Source organism: Elephas maximus, chromosome 7 (assembly GCF_024166365.1).
Source record: "Elephas maximus indicus isolate mEleMax1 chromosome 7, mEleMax1 primary haplotype, whole genome shotgun sequence".
Classification (NCBI taxonomy): Eukaryota; Metazoa; Chordata; class Mammalia; order Proboscidea; family Elephantidae; genus Elephas; species Elephas maximus.
The window spans coordinates 32,802,949-32,818,903 of NC_064825.1; the positions used below are offsets into that span (position 1 = coordinate 32,802,949).

A 15,955-nucleotide genomic window follows, 5' to 3' on the forward strand; every position below is an offset into this window, starting at 1 on the left:
CTTCTTTTTCTCTTGGAGACATTTTTCACTCTTTGTATTTCCTCATGAGGCTACAACTCTGGTTGCTGATGACTCTTGGCTTACATCCTCTCAGAGAACAGAAAGAAAAGAGATTCTTTACATTTGCTTGAGTGTGAAAAATCCAAATAAGGAGCCAGGTGAGCAATTTAAGTAACATCTCACCCTTCAGGCACAGTCACTGAGACCAGGGAGCTGAAGAGCTGTAAGTGCAAAGTGGATCATACACTCACCTCAAGTAAACAAGGGGATCTAGTGCCAGGAAACGGGACTATTGCACAGATGTGACACTGAGGCACTTCTTGGAATCAGGGCAGATACTGTGTTTGTATTAACCAAGAATGTGTTCTTATTAACTTCAAAGTATGGCCGTGGTCATTTCACTTTTCATAGATGGCTGTAATCCCATAACATCATGCTGACATAGGCCTGAGTCCTAGGAGTTCCTAAAAGATAGGAATAGATAGGCTTCCCATTCCAGGGATATCTTCCAGACAGAAGTGCCACCTGGAAGACTGGAACAAACTAAAGATATCTTGAGGGACAAGGAGGAAATAAGCCACACTCTTAGCCTCTGTAGGCTTTGTCTCCATAGCTTGCAGTTCCTGTGTGTTAAAAAAAAAAAGTCCCAAATGATTTACTACACTCTAGTATCCCAAAGTTTTTTTTTTTTTTTTAGTATCCCAAAGGTATGATTAAAGGATTACAGTGTGAGAAAAACAGCAGACATTAGTGCAACAGAGTGAAAAAAGTCAACACTTTGGTACTATCCTGGGATTTCATCAGCAGCAAAATGAGGACAGGAGAATTGGACCATGGGTGATTTTATTAAAACACTGGGTGAATCCAATCAAGATGGTTTAGCCATTAAGTTCCCTAATGACGGGTTTTGTCTATTCTCATTTGCTTTGTGAGGTGCCTACATATGCAATAGGCATAAGAATCATGTTTTTGAGAAGCACCACTGAACACTCAGTGCGCCACCCTATCTAATGAGTAGCCCTAGTTTTAAATTTCTGTGACGAATGCTTGGCAATAATTGAACTGACATTTGCTAAATACCTATTGGGAAATACAAATTTGGGAGCCATTGGTATCAGCTGAAGCATTGAGAATGGAGGCAACAACTTGGGGAGGGTTTCTAAAAAGAAGAGGGGGTCATGGACAGTCATGACAAACAACAGCATCTAGGAAGCTGACAATAAAGAAGAATCTATAAAAAATGTGTGTGATTTATAATAGCAAGAGCCTTTGCCATGTACCAGGCTCTGTTACACGCATGTCACAAGTGAGTAAACAAGTACTTTGAGATGTCATTTCCCATGTTAAATATAAAAATTAAAATTACCTAGGTACAATTGAATGGGAAAACAGCAAAAGGAGATATTATGCAAATGTCTTGACACCTGATGTATCCATTCAAAAGTAATTCTTCTTTTCAGTTCTGTCACCTACAATCAACCCAGTACTTTGTGCCTCTTTTATCGTATCTATATTTATACAGGTGTGCTTGTACACACATCATATTTACATGAATGTCATATATAGAAGTGTATATACACACACACAAACACACATTCTTATGTCTGCTCTCTATATAATTATTAATATTATACTAAGTAACAGGCATACTTTTTATTTACCTGTGCAACCTCACTCACACCCAGCCTGGTATAATTTTTTTTTTAGTTGATTTTAGTAAACTCTTAGATATCGATTGGGATGGAAACTGTTCTTCTTAGAGATGCTGAATCTAGGATCCATGGAAATAATCCAAGATTAAGAAACCAGCAATCTGGATCAGACTTCCTCCACACGTTCCCTGTTTTCTTTCCAGATTAAGCAAGAGTTTTAGGGAATTTATGTAAAACCTAGAGTTGAGATATTAATGCTTGAAATTGGGTCTGCTTCCAGGAAGGAACAAAAATCAACATTTTGGGGCCCAGGACAGGGTCTTTTGTCTTTACTTTAGAACAGGTGCTGCTGGAGAAGTTTTGGTGCAAAAAAGAGAAACGCTGGTAAATTCTGATTTACAATGGAATGGGCATTTCTTCCTCACAAGTTTTCAATTACTATCAGCAAACACCTTTGATGCTTTTGGAAATATATTCAGTGAATTTTGTTCTCCCATATTTAGATACATATGAGGAAAAATGCAAGTTGTGTGGCTGGTGGCAAGTTCCTGCAGTTTTGGGGGATCTTTTAACTAAGTTATGAGTCTGTCGAAAAAGAAAAAAAAAAAAGTTACTTTACAGACTAAGCAGTTCTTATAAAGAACAGAACATCTCAAAAAATCTACTGATGCTTTATATAAAGTCAAGGAAATATGAGTATAATAGATGAATGAATAAATAGTAGTTAAATTAATTTCAGGTTTTGTCACTTCGGTGAGGACTATTTATGTTACCAGAGACTCTCACTTTTCCAGCTCTGCATTGAGTTGAGTTTCTAACTCTTTAAACTTCTTTAAATTTACAAGGAAAACTTAGCTTAGGAATTATTCACAAGGCTCAGAATATATTAAGAAATGAAGGGTGGAATTTGGAGCAAGCACATGTAAAAACAATGAGGAAAATGACTAAATTTTTCTTTGTAATTATTATAACAAAGCAATGTAGACAGTAAATCTAAAATCTCACTGTGTAAATGTCCTTAGAATACGTACGAGTTTATAAATAAAGAGACAAAAATCACACACATAGAAAAGCTAACTGGTTTCCCAAAGTACTCGCCAGTGGTAAGTGGAAAAACCAATTTTCGAACAGCCTCTTCATTCTATCCAAGGCACTTTGTACTAAGCTGTATTGACCTTTATCGTTATATCTTATCTTAGTCCATCTCAATTCATTTGAATCACAGTGAACACAGAGTAGCTTTTATGTCAGAATTGCCTTACAGAATAGATTCTCAGTGGTAATTTATTAATGAAAATTCAATGCTCACTTTCTAAAATACGTTTATTCAACAAACACATAGGCTGCCTAGGCTTTGGAGTTAAAAGAGTAATTAAGATATAATCCCCTTTGTTGATTAGTTCAGTCTCTTAGGGAGTCAATAATTACAATAAAATGTGAAAATTACTGTGATATTGGAGTGGGGTAGACAATGAGAGCACAGTAAACAACAAAACAAAACAAAAAAACCTATTGCTGTCGAGTCAGTTCTGACTCATGGCAACCACATATGTTGCATAGTAGAATTGTCATATAGAGTTTTCTTGGCTGTAATCTTTCTGGAAGCAGATCGCCAAGGCTTCCTTCAGTGGTGGCTCTGGGTAGGTTTGAACTGCTAGCCTTTAGGTTAGTAGACAAGCACAAATACTTTGCACCACCCAGAAACCTGCAAGAGTGCAGCAGAGGATAGCTATTTGGGATTGAAGAGTCAGTGGTTGCTGTCCCTTTCAGCTGAGACTTGAAGGATGAGTAGAATTAACTAAGTAGAGAAGAGTGTCTCAGAAAAATGGAATTTGTGTGAAATTGAGAGATACATAAAAGCATTACGTATTTGGGGATCTACACATTCTTTGGCATGAGTTGTACATAAGGAAAAGGCAGGCAATGGGGCTGGAGAAAAAGGTTAGCCACTAGATCATACAAAAATCCTTGGTATCATAAAGTATCTGAAGAAGTCTGAGTTCCACCCTGAAATGTATAGGATACAAATCTTCCCTTCTTGTGTATAAACCAGTGCTATCTAACAGAAATATAATTGTAGCTATAATTTTAATTTTAAGAAAAAGTAAAAAATGGTGAAATTAATTTAAAAAATACATTTTATTTAACTCAAAATATCTAAAATGTTATCATTTCAGTAAGTAATTGATATTATGCAAAATTAAAAATGAGTTCTTTTACATTCTTTTTTTCATATTAAGTCTTTGAAATCTGGTTGTGTTTTCTGCTTACAGCGTATCTCAATTTGGACTAGCTGCATGTGGCTAGTGGTTACCTTTCTGGACAGCACAAGTTTAAACTTTAGAGTTACCAAGGCTATAAATTCCCAAACACAGCATGATTGACCCTCTCCTTGAAAAAGCTCAGAATTTGGCAGCAACAACAGCACAGCCACTGCACTACATTTCAGCGCAATGTGTTTCTACTCATTTCTGAATCCTGTAGTAAACGTTAATCCAGACAGGTATTTCCAAATTGAGTCCCTCCTCTGAGGATTTGTGGGGAGACACTGAGCTTTTCCAGAGGGAATCTGGCAACTGCAGAACCCAGAAGGTGTAGATCTAAGCTGGAGGAGGTGGTGGCAGGCCAGGGAGCTGCTGTCAAAGAAGCTACTCCTTTTCAGCAAAGGCCGTCAAGCTTGAACAGCGTCGGCTATGCCGTGGAGAATTTTCTGCCTCCAGCCGGTGATGGGAGAATTTTTGGGTTGTCATCAGATCCAGTTAGAATAGAAGATCAAAGGTGACTAGCAATCTAAAAAACAGAGGCAAAATTTACAACTCACCAACCCACCTGACCCATTGACACACAGTTCCATATAGAGGTTTGTCCTTTCTGTGGAAATGAAATCACTCTTAATGAGACATGCATTGTAGGCTTCCACTGTGAAGCTGTCAGCTTACAGAGAAAGCAGAAAGGAAGGTAAAGTCAGAAGGGTTAGAGTGGGAATCTGATTCATAGCTTCTGTCTCAACTTTTTGTTTTCCTCTAGAAAGAACAGCGAGAGAGAAAAATGAGTCAAAGACTCCAATGTTTTGTAGAAGGTTAATAAAGAGATCTTTTTTTATTTGCAAATCTCAATTTAAACTAACAGGGAAGTAATAAAATCAAAATATTGCAGAATTTTGAATTTCAAAATCATTTTTTCTACCTTTCCTCTGTCTTTCTAAAGTCCTTCCTCCCTCCCCAGCAAAGGTTTAGTTAAGCAACTAATACCCGATGATAAGGCATGTCTATCCCAAAGGGCTCTCCTCTGATTTTACAGGATTTTGTCTATAGAGAAGCTATAATTATGCATTGCATATTTGTGGGAAGGCTTTAAAATTTAAACATCAATTCTCAATTATGATCTGGATTAGATCATTAATTAAGTGTTAAATCATGTATGTCTGTGATATTTCTGTAAATTAGGCAAAAATGTATTTGTTAAATAATATATATTTGTTAAGATGAATTCAGTTCAATGGCATTTGGAATTGGGTTCAAACGAAACATCTAGTGTTGGGTGGAAGCATACCTTTGGAAGAACCACAGGACTAAATTGAGCAATCCTCACATAGTGGCTTGAGAGTAGTGCAGTTCTGTAGGAAAATAGCATTGACTTTGAAATTTGACAGATGAAGTTTGAAATTCCAGCTCTTCCATTCAGTAGTTATGAAACCCTGGACAAATTTTCTCACCATCAATGACTTATTTGTAAATGTTGAAAATAACTACCTTGCAGGGTTGGTTAATTTAGATGATGATGATGTTGTATTTGAAGTGACTAGTGCAGTACTTGGTACATGTTATTATTGACCTTCTACCAAATGATTCCACAGGATCTCGGTGAATGTTGTTGATGATGATGATGATAATGATAATGATGATGATGATAAAACTATCACGTATTGATACTCTGTGCCATACTTTGTGCTAAGCACTCGCCCTAAGGTAAAAAAAACATCTAAAACCAAACAGAATCTATTCTCTGGTTCCCATATTCTCTTCCAGTTACCACTTTACCTCTTTGTTCCCCCTTCCCCCTTCACTGCCAAGTTTCTCCAAGAAATTGTGTAAATATATTGTCTTCACTTTCTTACTCCCTATTCACACACAGCCCACCCCTATCTGGCTCCTTCTATGCTACCAGATGGAAACCCTGGTGGAATAGTGGTTAAGAGCTATGGCTGCTAACCAAAAGTTCAGCAGTTCAAATCCACCAAGTGCTTCTTGGAAACTACGCTGTCCTACAGGGTCACTATGAGTCAGATTTGACTCGACAGCAATGGGTATGCTACCAAAAATCAGTGAGTCTTTTCACTACTCACCTTACTTTAGTATTTAACATAGTCGATGTATAGAAGAGAATAAAAGCACTTTCTTCTCTTCTCTTGGTTTCTCTTCCTGGTTCTCTCTTCATTCTTTTTGTCAGATTTTCCTTCTGTATTAATGGATAACTGTTTCAATTTCTTGAGTATAATCCAGAGCTCTCTTCCACTAATAGTCAACATTTTAATCTATTATTATTGCTATCCAAATTATGATTTCCAAATGTTTAGTTCCAGCTCAAATCTGTGTTCTCTGAACCATAATTTTATGATTTAATTGTCTTTTTTATTTTTACTTGGTAATTTCATAGAAATTCAGAAATGAAGTTCCAAAATTGGTCTTTTTTCTAGATTTCATTCTATTTTAATTTCTTCTGTAATAATTAGCTGAACCTAAATATGTCAGTGAGAGTTACTAGGTAGGTTAGATATCAGAACTTTCAAATACAGGGCTCAGAAACCTATATCACAAAACCAAAGAAGGTGCTCACACTTGTCCTTGACCTGAGTGACGATTATAACTGTCATGAATTCTTTTTGCAGTAATTTGATATTATGTCCTTTGCCATATGTGAATTTGTATTTGTAACTTTATTCTTAGGTTCATACTTCTTTTTCTAGCTGCATTCCTGATAGACAGCAGAAAAGGTCACAAACAGGGCATATCATAACTCAGCAAACCACTTGGCATATACTTTCATGACAATATCTAGTAGCCCTGGTTCACATTTCCGTAAATACCATTTTATACATATAGTTAAAAATCCAAGTCACTGCATAAATATGCAATACTACCTTTTTTCCGCCCCCGACTGAATTCACTACTCGCGTCTTGCTCAAATATTCCTTATATAACCCCTGCTTAGAATAAATATAAAAGTAATGTCTAAAGTGAATTTGCTAAATGAAATCCCTCTAGTATTTTCAGTAATAAAACATTCTGGATGAGATACAATAATGTCCTATTTTAAGCTAAATTCTATGTTATATGGGTCATGCTATAGAAAGATTCCAGAGTATGATTCGAAATAATTAGAGCTTTGGCCAAAACTTGGAATCTATTTCATTGCAATGGTATATTAATCCATGGAATATGGATGAGAGTACATGATATATGAGCTTAATTTTTTGCTCTAGTCTGTCAGATTTAAAATTTTCCCATTAATAGTATAGCCAGCACTGAACACACCTAGACACCAGTTCCATAGCAGTCTTTGGGAACACTCCTTGGGCCACTTACGTTCCTTCTTTCTATTCAACAAAAATATATATTGAGTTTCTACTATGACCCACATTATTTATATTATATAGATAAAAATATTTGCCTTGTAGAATGATAAATTTTATGTCCCAAATTATGAGTGGAAGATTTTAATACCCTTAGTCTTTCCATCAGCATCCCCTGATCTTTCAACCTCTGTCATAGTTCTCCTTAATTCTCATTGTAAAGGTTGATAATAGTGATAACATTTTTATATAATGAAGTTTTCATTTTGCCTATGAGGATTCTAAAAGGTAAAAATAAGTAATTGACATTTGAATCATTATGACTATGTAAATAATATGAGCTAAGAGCCAAGGAAAACCTGTTGTCATAGTGGTTAAGAGCTACAGCTGCTAACCATAAGATCAGCAGTTCAAATCCACCAGGCACTCCTTGGAAAGTCTGCGGGCAGTTCTACTCTGTCCTATAGGGTTGCTATGAGTTGGAATCAACTCTATGGAAGTGGGTTTTAGTTTTATAAGCCAAGTAGTTGGGTTATGATTATATTTTCTTCTCATAGTCCCAAAGTTACAAACTTTCTGCTACTTAAAGAATGTTCAATGGGTTTATTCTTCCTCCCACCAGTTGCTTAAAATGATATCATATGTTAGCTTCATATTTTATGCCACATTTTCTTCATGATTGTCTCTTTTTTCCAACTGGAAAAAGGTATCTTTGTTTCCTCAGGTTTTTCCTCATTCTATCTATTGCTTAAATTGTATTCAGTTCTACTTCAAGAAGATCAAAGACACACTTTTTATAGTTTCTCCATTGTTGGTAGGGGAAGTGTTAATGATTATTAATTTGTTGTTTTTTTTCCTCTTTAAATGTTTATTGAGATTTTTTATTATTGTCATCACAATCACTGAAAGCCTAATTTTATACCATTTATGCAAATGCATCAGCATTAAAACAAACCATTAAGGGCAAGACAGTCAGTTGAAAAATAGTTGGCTAAAAATAAATCAAAGAATGGTAGATTACTAAGATTAGTATAAAACCAGTAATTTAGACTCCCTAGCACATTTTTTGGAGGAGCCCTGGTGGTACAGTGTTTAAGCACTCAACTGCTGACCAAGAGGTCAGCTCTTTGAACCCACCAGCCACTCTGTGGGAGAAAGATGTGACAGTCTGCTTCCGTAAAGATTAGAGCCTTGGAAACCCTATGGGGGCAGTTCTGTTCTATTGGGTCACTATGAGTCAGAATCAACTTGATGGCAATGGATTTGGCTGTCTCGTAATAGTCTCCGGTATTCTTCTAATTGATCACCCTTAACTCTGCCCTAATCTTTTAAGAATTCAGAAAATGAGCATTGTAAGATTTACGGAGCGTTAACAGTCTCCAGAAACACCTAAAATTGCAGCACTGTGACCTTTAAATGGGAAAGTGAAATGCAGGTATAATTGGACTTCTAAGACTCCTAAGAGTCAGCCATAGAACAGTGGAGGGAGCAAAACATGCAATGCTAGACAGATCTGTGAACGGAGTTCAGCTTTCCCTTACTGGGTGTGTAACTGCCTTGTCTGCATAATAGGTGTCATAATACTTACTACAATATACTATTGAGAGAAGCAAGTGAGATCACATACATAAAGGTCCTGATACACTTCCTGACATAGCTAATTGTCAATATTAATTCTCATTTCCCATTATTTTAAAAGACTATTCCATACACAACAAATTTTCCAAAGGATTTAAGAAATATTCACCCCATATCACTAACTTCCCTATGGTCACAAAGAGTAATATTTTAGTTAAATGATGTTCATAAATGTATATATTTGTATGTGATAAAACTAAAATCTCAATCAAGGATCTGGATTTTTCAGTTGGGATCAAATCATAAATTCTCCTGAGCATTAATGAATAATATGATATACACAATAATATGCCTAATATATAATACTCTATAAAATATGTGTACAACATCAATCCTAACTAAAGCACATGTATTTATAAATTTATTAACATGAAAATCTCAATCCATGAGGTGAGATGATCATATAATGAGGAGCAAAGGGTCATGCGGTAGAAAGAACAGCAGATTGATATTTTCCATCGTCTCATAATGTATTTTTTTGAGTCAAAGTGGGACTTGGATTGCCTGCATTTTTTATATTATTCTCTCAGTGAAAATGAAAAGTTCAATGTGTATATGTATACTGTAGTTTCATTGTAAATTGCCCAAAGTGAACAAGCCAGTGAAAGAACAAAGACTCAAATTCAGGTCTTCTAGTTCTAAACCCAACAGCACCAAGCCACCATCATGCTCCCAGCACTTTTGCATTCTAATTATACCCAATGAATCCAACACTCTCATTTCACTGGCCCTATATTTATCTATGTTTTCACACAGGCAACTATGGAGAAAGTGGGATGGAGGCTTTCAAAGACATGTCAGCCAAGGAAGGGATTTGCATCGCCCACTCTTACAAAATCTACAGCAATGCGGGGGAGCAGAGCTTTGACAAGCTGTTGAAGAAGCTCAGAAGCCACTTGCCCAAGGCCCGGGTGGTAGCCTGCTTCTGTGAGGGGATGACGGTGAGAGGTCTGCTCATGGCTATGAGGCGCCTAGGCCTAGCAGGAGAATTTCTGCTCCTGGGCAGGTAAGTGACCAAGAGAAGATTTACTTGTGCATGGCTAAAGGTAATAGGCCAGGAATTTGTCAGCATAGATGGTTGTTTTTTGATTCATAAACCCAGATGTTTTGGAGTCTTAGTATATGTAATGGAAATAGAGCTTAAATATCATAAGGTAGCAATGCCTGGAGGAAAAAAGAAAAAAAAAAAACATGGAAAATAAGTAGGTATGCCATATGCTGATTAACAGTAACGACACATGAAGATGATTTGTTTCCTTAAGTCCTCAAAAAATGACTGTAAGGAAATGACGTGAGTTCTTAAATTCTTGTCTGATATCCTTGGGAGGCAAGCACATTTCAGACTTGCTTCAGTGGCTGTAGAAACTGATTTTGGGGGGAATGGCTATATAACTGTTGTTTACAATGTAGTATCATAGAATTTTGGCCTTGGAAGCGCAGAATTGCTTTCAGAGCCAATTTTTTAAGCATTGGCAGAAAATTCCCTAATTTTATATAAAAAAGTATTGTCTAGTACCCACCTTGTCTAGTACCCACACTGTTATGACACAAGTTTCTAAAAGGTTAGCTTCTCCAGGGATTGACTTTAATTATCCGGATAGTTCACTGCAGTGTAACAGCTCAGCTCATTCCTGCTGCTGCTGCTGGATTAGTATGAAGGACACTATAATTTTATATGTGTGAATGTGGCTCATTTCTGAAGGAGTGGTAACATAGGGATGCATCCCTGGTTGGTGAGCTCCTTCCTTTCAAAAATTATCATGTATTACATAGTTTTTCTCAATGCGCAGCCAATTTAAAGAACAGAGAAAAACTTTGAAATACTGTATCTTTCTCAGTCTTTCTGTCTAAAGTAGAAAGTCAATTCACTTATAATTAACTTTTGATGGATCATTAAATAAAGCATGTTTGCTTTATTTTCCAAATGCTTAACTGACCTTCCATGATCAGACTTAGCTTTTTCTTGGCTACATTTTATGACAGCCACTTTATGTACTTAATTCTTTTCTATCTGATCTGATGGCAATAGATTGATGGGGCTGGTTTGGTACGAGGCCACATCCTTCATAAAAATGATATTGAGTGAGATTCCTTCTTTATTGATGTCATGCATTTTGTCTGAAATCATCTCTACTTCACAGGAATGATGCATCAGTAAGTTTCATAAAACCAAGTAACATGAACACAACCAATGTTCTTAAATTCCAATGTGCAGTGTTACCACTACGGTATGTTGTTGTTATTAGGTGCTGTCCAGTCAGTTTTGACTCATAGTGACCCTATGTACAACAGAATGAAACACTGCCCGGTCCTGTACCATCCTCACAATTGTTGCTATATTTGAGCCCATTGTTGCAGCCACTGTGTCAATCCATCTTGTTGAAGGTCTTCCTCTTCTTTGATGACCCTCTACTTTACCAAGTATGATGTCCTTGTCCTGGGACCAGTCCCTCCTGATAACATGTCCAAAGTATGTGAGACGAAGTCTCACCATCCTCTCTTGTAATGAGCATTTTGGTTGTACTTCTTCCAAGACAGATTTGTTCATTCTTCTGGCAATCCATGGTATATTCAATATTCTTCAAATGCATCAATTCTTCTTTGATCTTCCTTGTTTATCGTCCAGCTTTTGTATGTGTATAAGACAATTGGAAATACCATGGCTTGGGTCAGGCACACCTTAGTTCTCAAGGTGACATCTTTGCTTTCTAAATTTTAAAGACTTATTCTGCAGCAGATTTGCCCAGTGCAATATGTAGTATGATTTATTGACTGCTGCTTCCATGGGCATTAGTTGTGGATCCAAGTAAAATGAAATCCTTGACAGTTTACTCTAATAAATATTTTCTCCATTTATCATGTTGTTGCTTATTGATCCAGTTGTGAGGATTTTTGTTTTAAGGTGCAATCCATACTGAAGGCTGTAGTCTTATCTGATCAGTAACTCCTTCAAGTCCTCTTCATTTCAGCAAGCAAGTTTGTGTCATCTGCATATTGCAGATTGTTAATAAGTCTTCCTCTAATCTGATTCTTCTTCGTATAGTCCAGTTTCTCAGATTATTTGCTCAGCATACAGATTGAATTAGCATGGTGGAAAGATACAACCCTGATACACACCTTTCCTGATTTTAAACCATGCACTATCCCCTTTTTCTGTTTGAACAACTTCCTCTTGGTCTATGCACAGGTTCTGCATGAACACAATTAAGTGTTCTGGAATTCTCATTTTTTTTCAGTGTGATAGTGTTATCCATAATTTGTTAGGATCCACAGAGTCAAATGCCTTCGGATACCACTAGGGTATAGAGGATAAGAAAGAAGATGTGCAAATCATCTAGATCTTAAAGAGTTCTTTTTTCTGATAGGGGATAAGTAATTCTGCAGCTCTTACCTGCTACTGTTGCCAACATTAATAAAACAAAATCAGCGGTATTTGTTTTTCAGCCATATGGTTTATTAACTAACAGGTACATTTTCTTTGACCACAAATACACAAGGGAAGTAGATTGGTGTTTACTATATTTACAATTTTCCATCTATGTTTTTATTGGCAGCAGCATCACAAAGCCAAAACTCAGCATGTATTTATTCTGTATTTCTGTATAAAGAGAGTTATTTCCTAATCATTTGATTCATGGAATAATAAATTCATAACTTTTAATGAGATTATTAAATACCTGCATTGAATGGTGAAATAACAATTCAGCATCTACTTGAGCACCAATTCACTTCACTTCTGAGCAATTTTTTTAGTAGTTTCCACCTTTTGGCTCATCTGCTTTTCTTTGAAGGTAACATGTGGCTCTCTTTCAAATATTGGAAATGACAATATGGTCCCCAACCTCATTAGTCTTCTCTTTGAAACATCCTTATTTGTTTGGCACTGTGGGTATTCATAAAACCAAGGCCATTTATCAAATGCTGTATGCTAATTATTATTGTAATCACTTTACATGCATTGTTTCATTCAAGCATTCATTTGACAAATATTGAGTGCCTACCATGTATTAAGGAAACCCTGGTGGTGTAGTGGGTAAGTGCTACAGCTGCTAACCAGAGGGTCTGCAGTTTGAATCTGCCAGGTGCTCCTTGAAAACTCTATGGGGCAGTTCTACTCTGTCCTATAGGGTCGCTATAAGTCGGAATAGACTCAACGGCACTGGGTTTGGGACCATGTGTTAAGATGCTTGGGATATATCTGTGAACAAAATAGACAATAATGCCTGCCCTTGTAGACCTTATATATAGTAAGTTAGATAGAAGATGATACTTGCTATGAAAAGAAAAAACCTAAGAACAACCTGCCTTTAGTACTATTATTATGTCCATTTTACAAAGGCTCGATAAATATTGAGTAATGGTGATATGGCCAAGACTGGTTTAGCTGTAAAGGCAAGATTAAAACCAAGTCTGTGTAATTCCAGAGACTGATCAGTTATCACTCTGCTGTACTACTTCCTAGTAAGTTTAAAGTATGGTTGTTCAAAAAATTGGAGTTCGAGGGTAATGAGCAGAAAAGCAATATTTAATCACTGTAAATGAGAATTTAGAACATCTACTCACTCTCATTTTACAAATGAGTATACTGAGACCCTAAAAGTTTGGCCGACATGTTGAAGGTCACACAAGGAGCCAATTGCCATGACTCATTATCCAGTGTTTTTCTCTTCTAGTCTGGCTCCTGTGGAGTAGAAGCAGGGGAGAAGTTACAATCCGATAGCAAATCTCTGGCTCTACTTAGACCATTGACCAATAAAGAACCTACCCTAGATCATTAGGATTTAGGTTAGTATTTTTTTTATCAATGTTCCCTCCCAAGAATTCCTATTCAGATCACCCTATAACTCTCCTTAATATTTTAAGACTTTTTTGTTTTTATTTATTCTCCCAATCTCTCTTTTTGCTCCTTCCCTTCTCTCCCTCTAGACTTGGATAGATGATCCTTAAGAACTAGAAGTCAAAGCTATAAGAAAAAAAAAAATGTATCCAGTAAACTGCTGGAGAAGCAGCACCTTGAAAAGCTGTAATTACTTATAAATCTCCTCCAGCTGCCTTGGGCCAACCATGTTTAGTGGGTCATTCACTAAACCATCTATGCTGCGTATCAGTGTAACGTTAGAGTGTAGTCTGTGTGTAGAATTAACTGAAGCCAGGGTTGGGTGAAATTAAAAGAGAAGAAGTATAAGAATTTAGCTTTGAGGGACCTAATATTTAATAGCTGGGAAAAAAAGATGGAATTATGAAAAAGAAATAGGGAGAAGGACTATCCAGAGATGGAGGAAAACCAGAGTGTAATGTGTCATCAAAGCCAATGGAAGTAAATGTTTAAAGAAGGAAAGGTCACTGGTGTCAAAAGATTCTGGGAAATCAAGAGGAAGGACTAGTGAAGACACCTTTTGGATTTGTTGAGATGGAGGTAATTGATGATTTACCAAAAGATGGCTGAATGGAGGGTATGAAGGCAGATACAGAATGAAGTGGCTGAGAAGTGAGTTGTTGTTAGTTGCCATTGAATCAGTTCTGACTCATAGCAACACTATGTACAACAGAAGGAAACACTGGCCAGTCCTACACCATCCTCACAATCTGTTTTTATGCTTGAGCCCATTGTTGCAGCCACTGTGTCAATCCATCTTCTTGAGGGTCTTCCTCTTTTTCGTTGACCCTCTACTTTACTAAGTATGGTGTCCTTCTCCAGGGACTGATCCCTCCTGATATCATGTCCAAAGTATGTGAGACATAGAATTGCCATCCTTGCTTCTAAGGAACATTCTGGCTGTACTTCTTCCAAGACAGATTTGCTTTTTCTTTTGGCAGTCCATGGTATATTCAATATTCTTCACCAACACCACAATTCAAAGGCATCAATTCTTCTTCTTCGATCTTCCTTATTCATTGTCCAGCTTTCACATGCATATGATGTGATTGAAAACACCATGGCTTGGGTCAGGCACACCTAAATCTTCAAGGTGACATCTTTGCTTTTCAACACTTTAAAGCAGTCTTTTCCAGCAGATTTGCCCAGTGCAATGAGTACTTTGATTTCTTAACTGCAGCTTTGGTGATGTTGATTGTAGATCCAAATAAAATGAAATCCTTGACAGCTTCAATATTTTCTCTGTTTATCATGACGGTGCTTATTGGACCAGTTATGAGGGCTTTTGTTTTCTTTGTGTTGAGGTATAACCCATACTGAAGGCTGTGGTCTTTGATCTTCAAGTGCTTCAAGGCCTCTTCACTTTCAGAAAGCAATGTTGAGTCATCTGCATATCACAGGTTGTTAATGAGTCTTCCTCCAATCCTGATGCCATAATCTTCTTCATATAGTCCCAGTTTCTCAGATCATTTGCTCAGCATACAGATTGAGTAGGTATGGTGAAAGGATACGACCCTGACACACATCTTTCCTGGCTTCAAACCAAGCAGTATTCCCTTGTTCTGTTAGAAAGACTGCCTCTTGATCTATGTACAGGTTCCTCATGAGCACAATTAAGTGTTCTGGAATTCTCATTCTTAACAATGTTATCCATAATTTGTTATGATCCACACAGTCAAATGCCTTTGCATAGTCAATAAAACACAGGTAAACATCTTTCTTGTATTCTCTGCTTTCAGCCAGAATCCATCTGACATCAGCTATGATATCCCTGGTTCCACATCCTTGTCTGAATCCAGCTTGAATTTCTATGTTGCAGTTCCCTGTTGATGTACTGCTGCAGCTGCTTTTGAATGATCGTCAGCAAAATTTTACTTGCATGTGATAAATTTAATGATACTGTTCAATAATTTCTGCATTTGTTTAGATCACCTTTCTTGGGAATAGGCATAAACATAGATCTGTTTCAGTCTGCTGGCCATGTAGCTATCTTCAAATTTCTTGGCATAGATGAGTGAGCACTTCCAGCACAGCATTCCTTTGTTGAAACATCTCAGTTGGTATTCCATCAATTCCCGGAGCCTTGTTTTTCGCTAACGCCTTCAGTACAGCTTGGACTTCTTCCTTCGGTAGCACTGGTCATATGCTACCTCCTGAAGTAGTTTAATGCAGACCAATTCTTTTTGGTATAGTGACTGTATTCTCTGTATTCCTTTC

General features: G+C 36.9%; 1 protein-coding gene across 3 annotated transcripts in view; it reads left to right on the top strand.

Moving 5' to 3' along the window:
• GRM5 (glutamate metabotropic receptor 5) overlaps positions 1-15,955 on the top strand; it is a 574,274-nt gene that overhangs the window by 223,363 nt on the left and 334,956 nt on the right. For all 3 annotated transcript variants that reach the window (XM_049890686.1, XM_049890685.1, XM_049890687.1), the window contains exon 3: positions 9,619-9,868. In XM_049890686.1, coding sequence (XP_049746643.1) covers positions 9,619-9,868 — 250 coding nt within the window. The remainder of the gene's footprint in view (positions 1-9,618; positions 9,869-15,955) is intronic.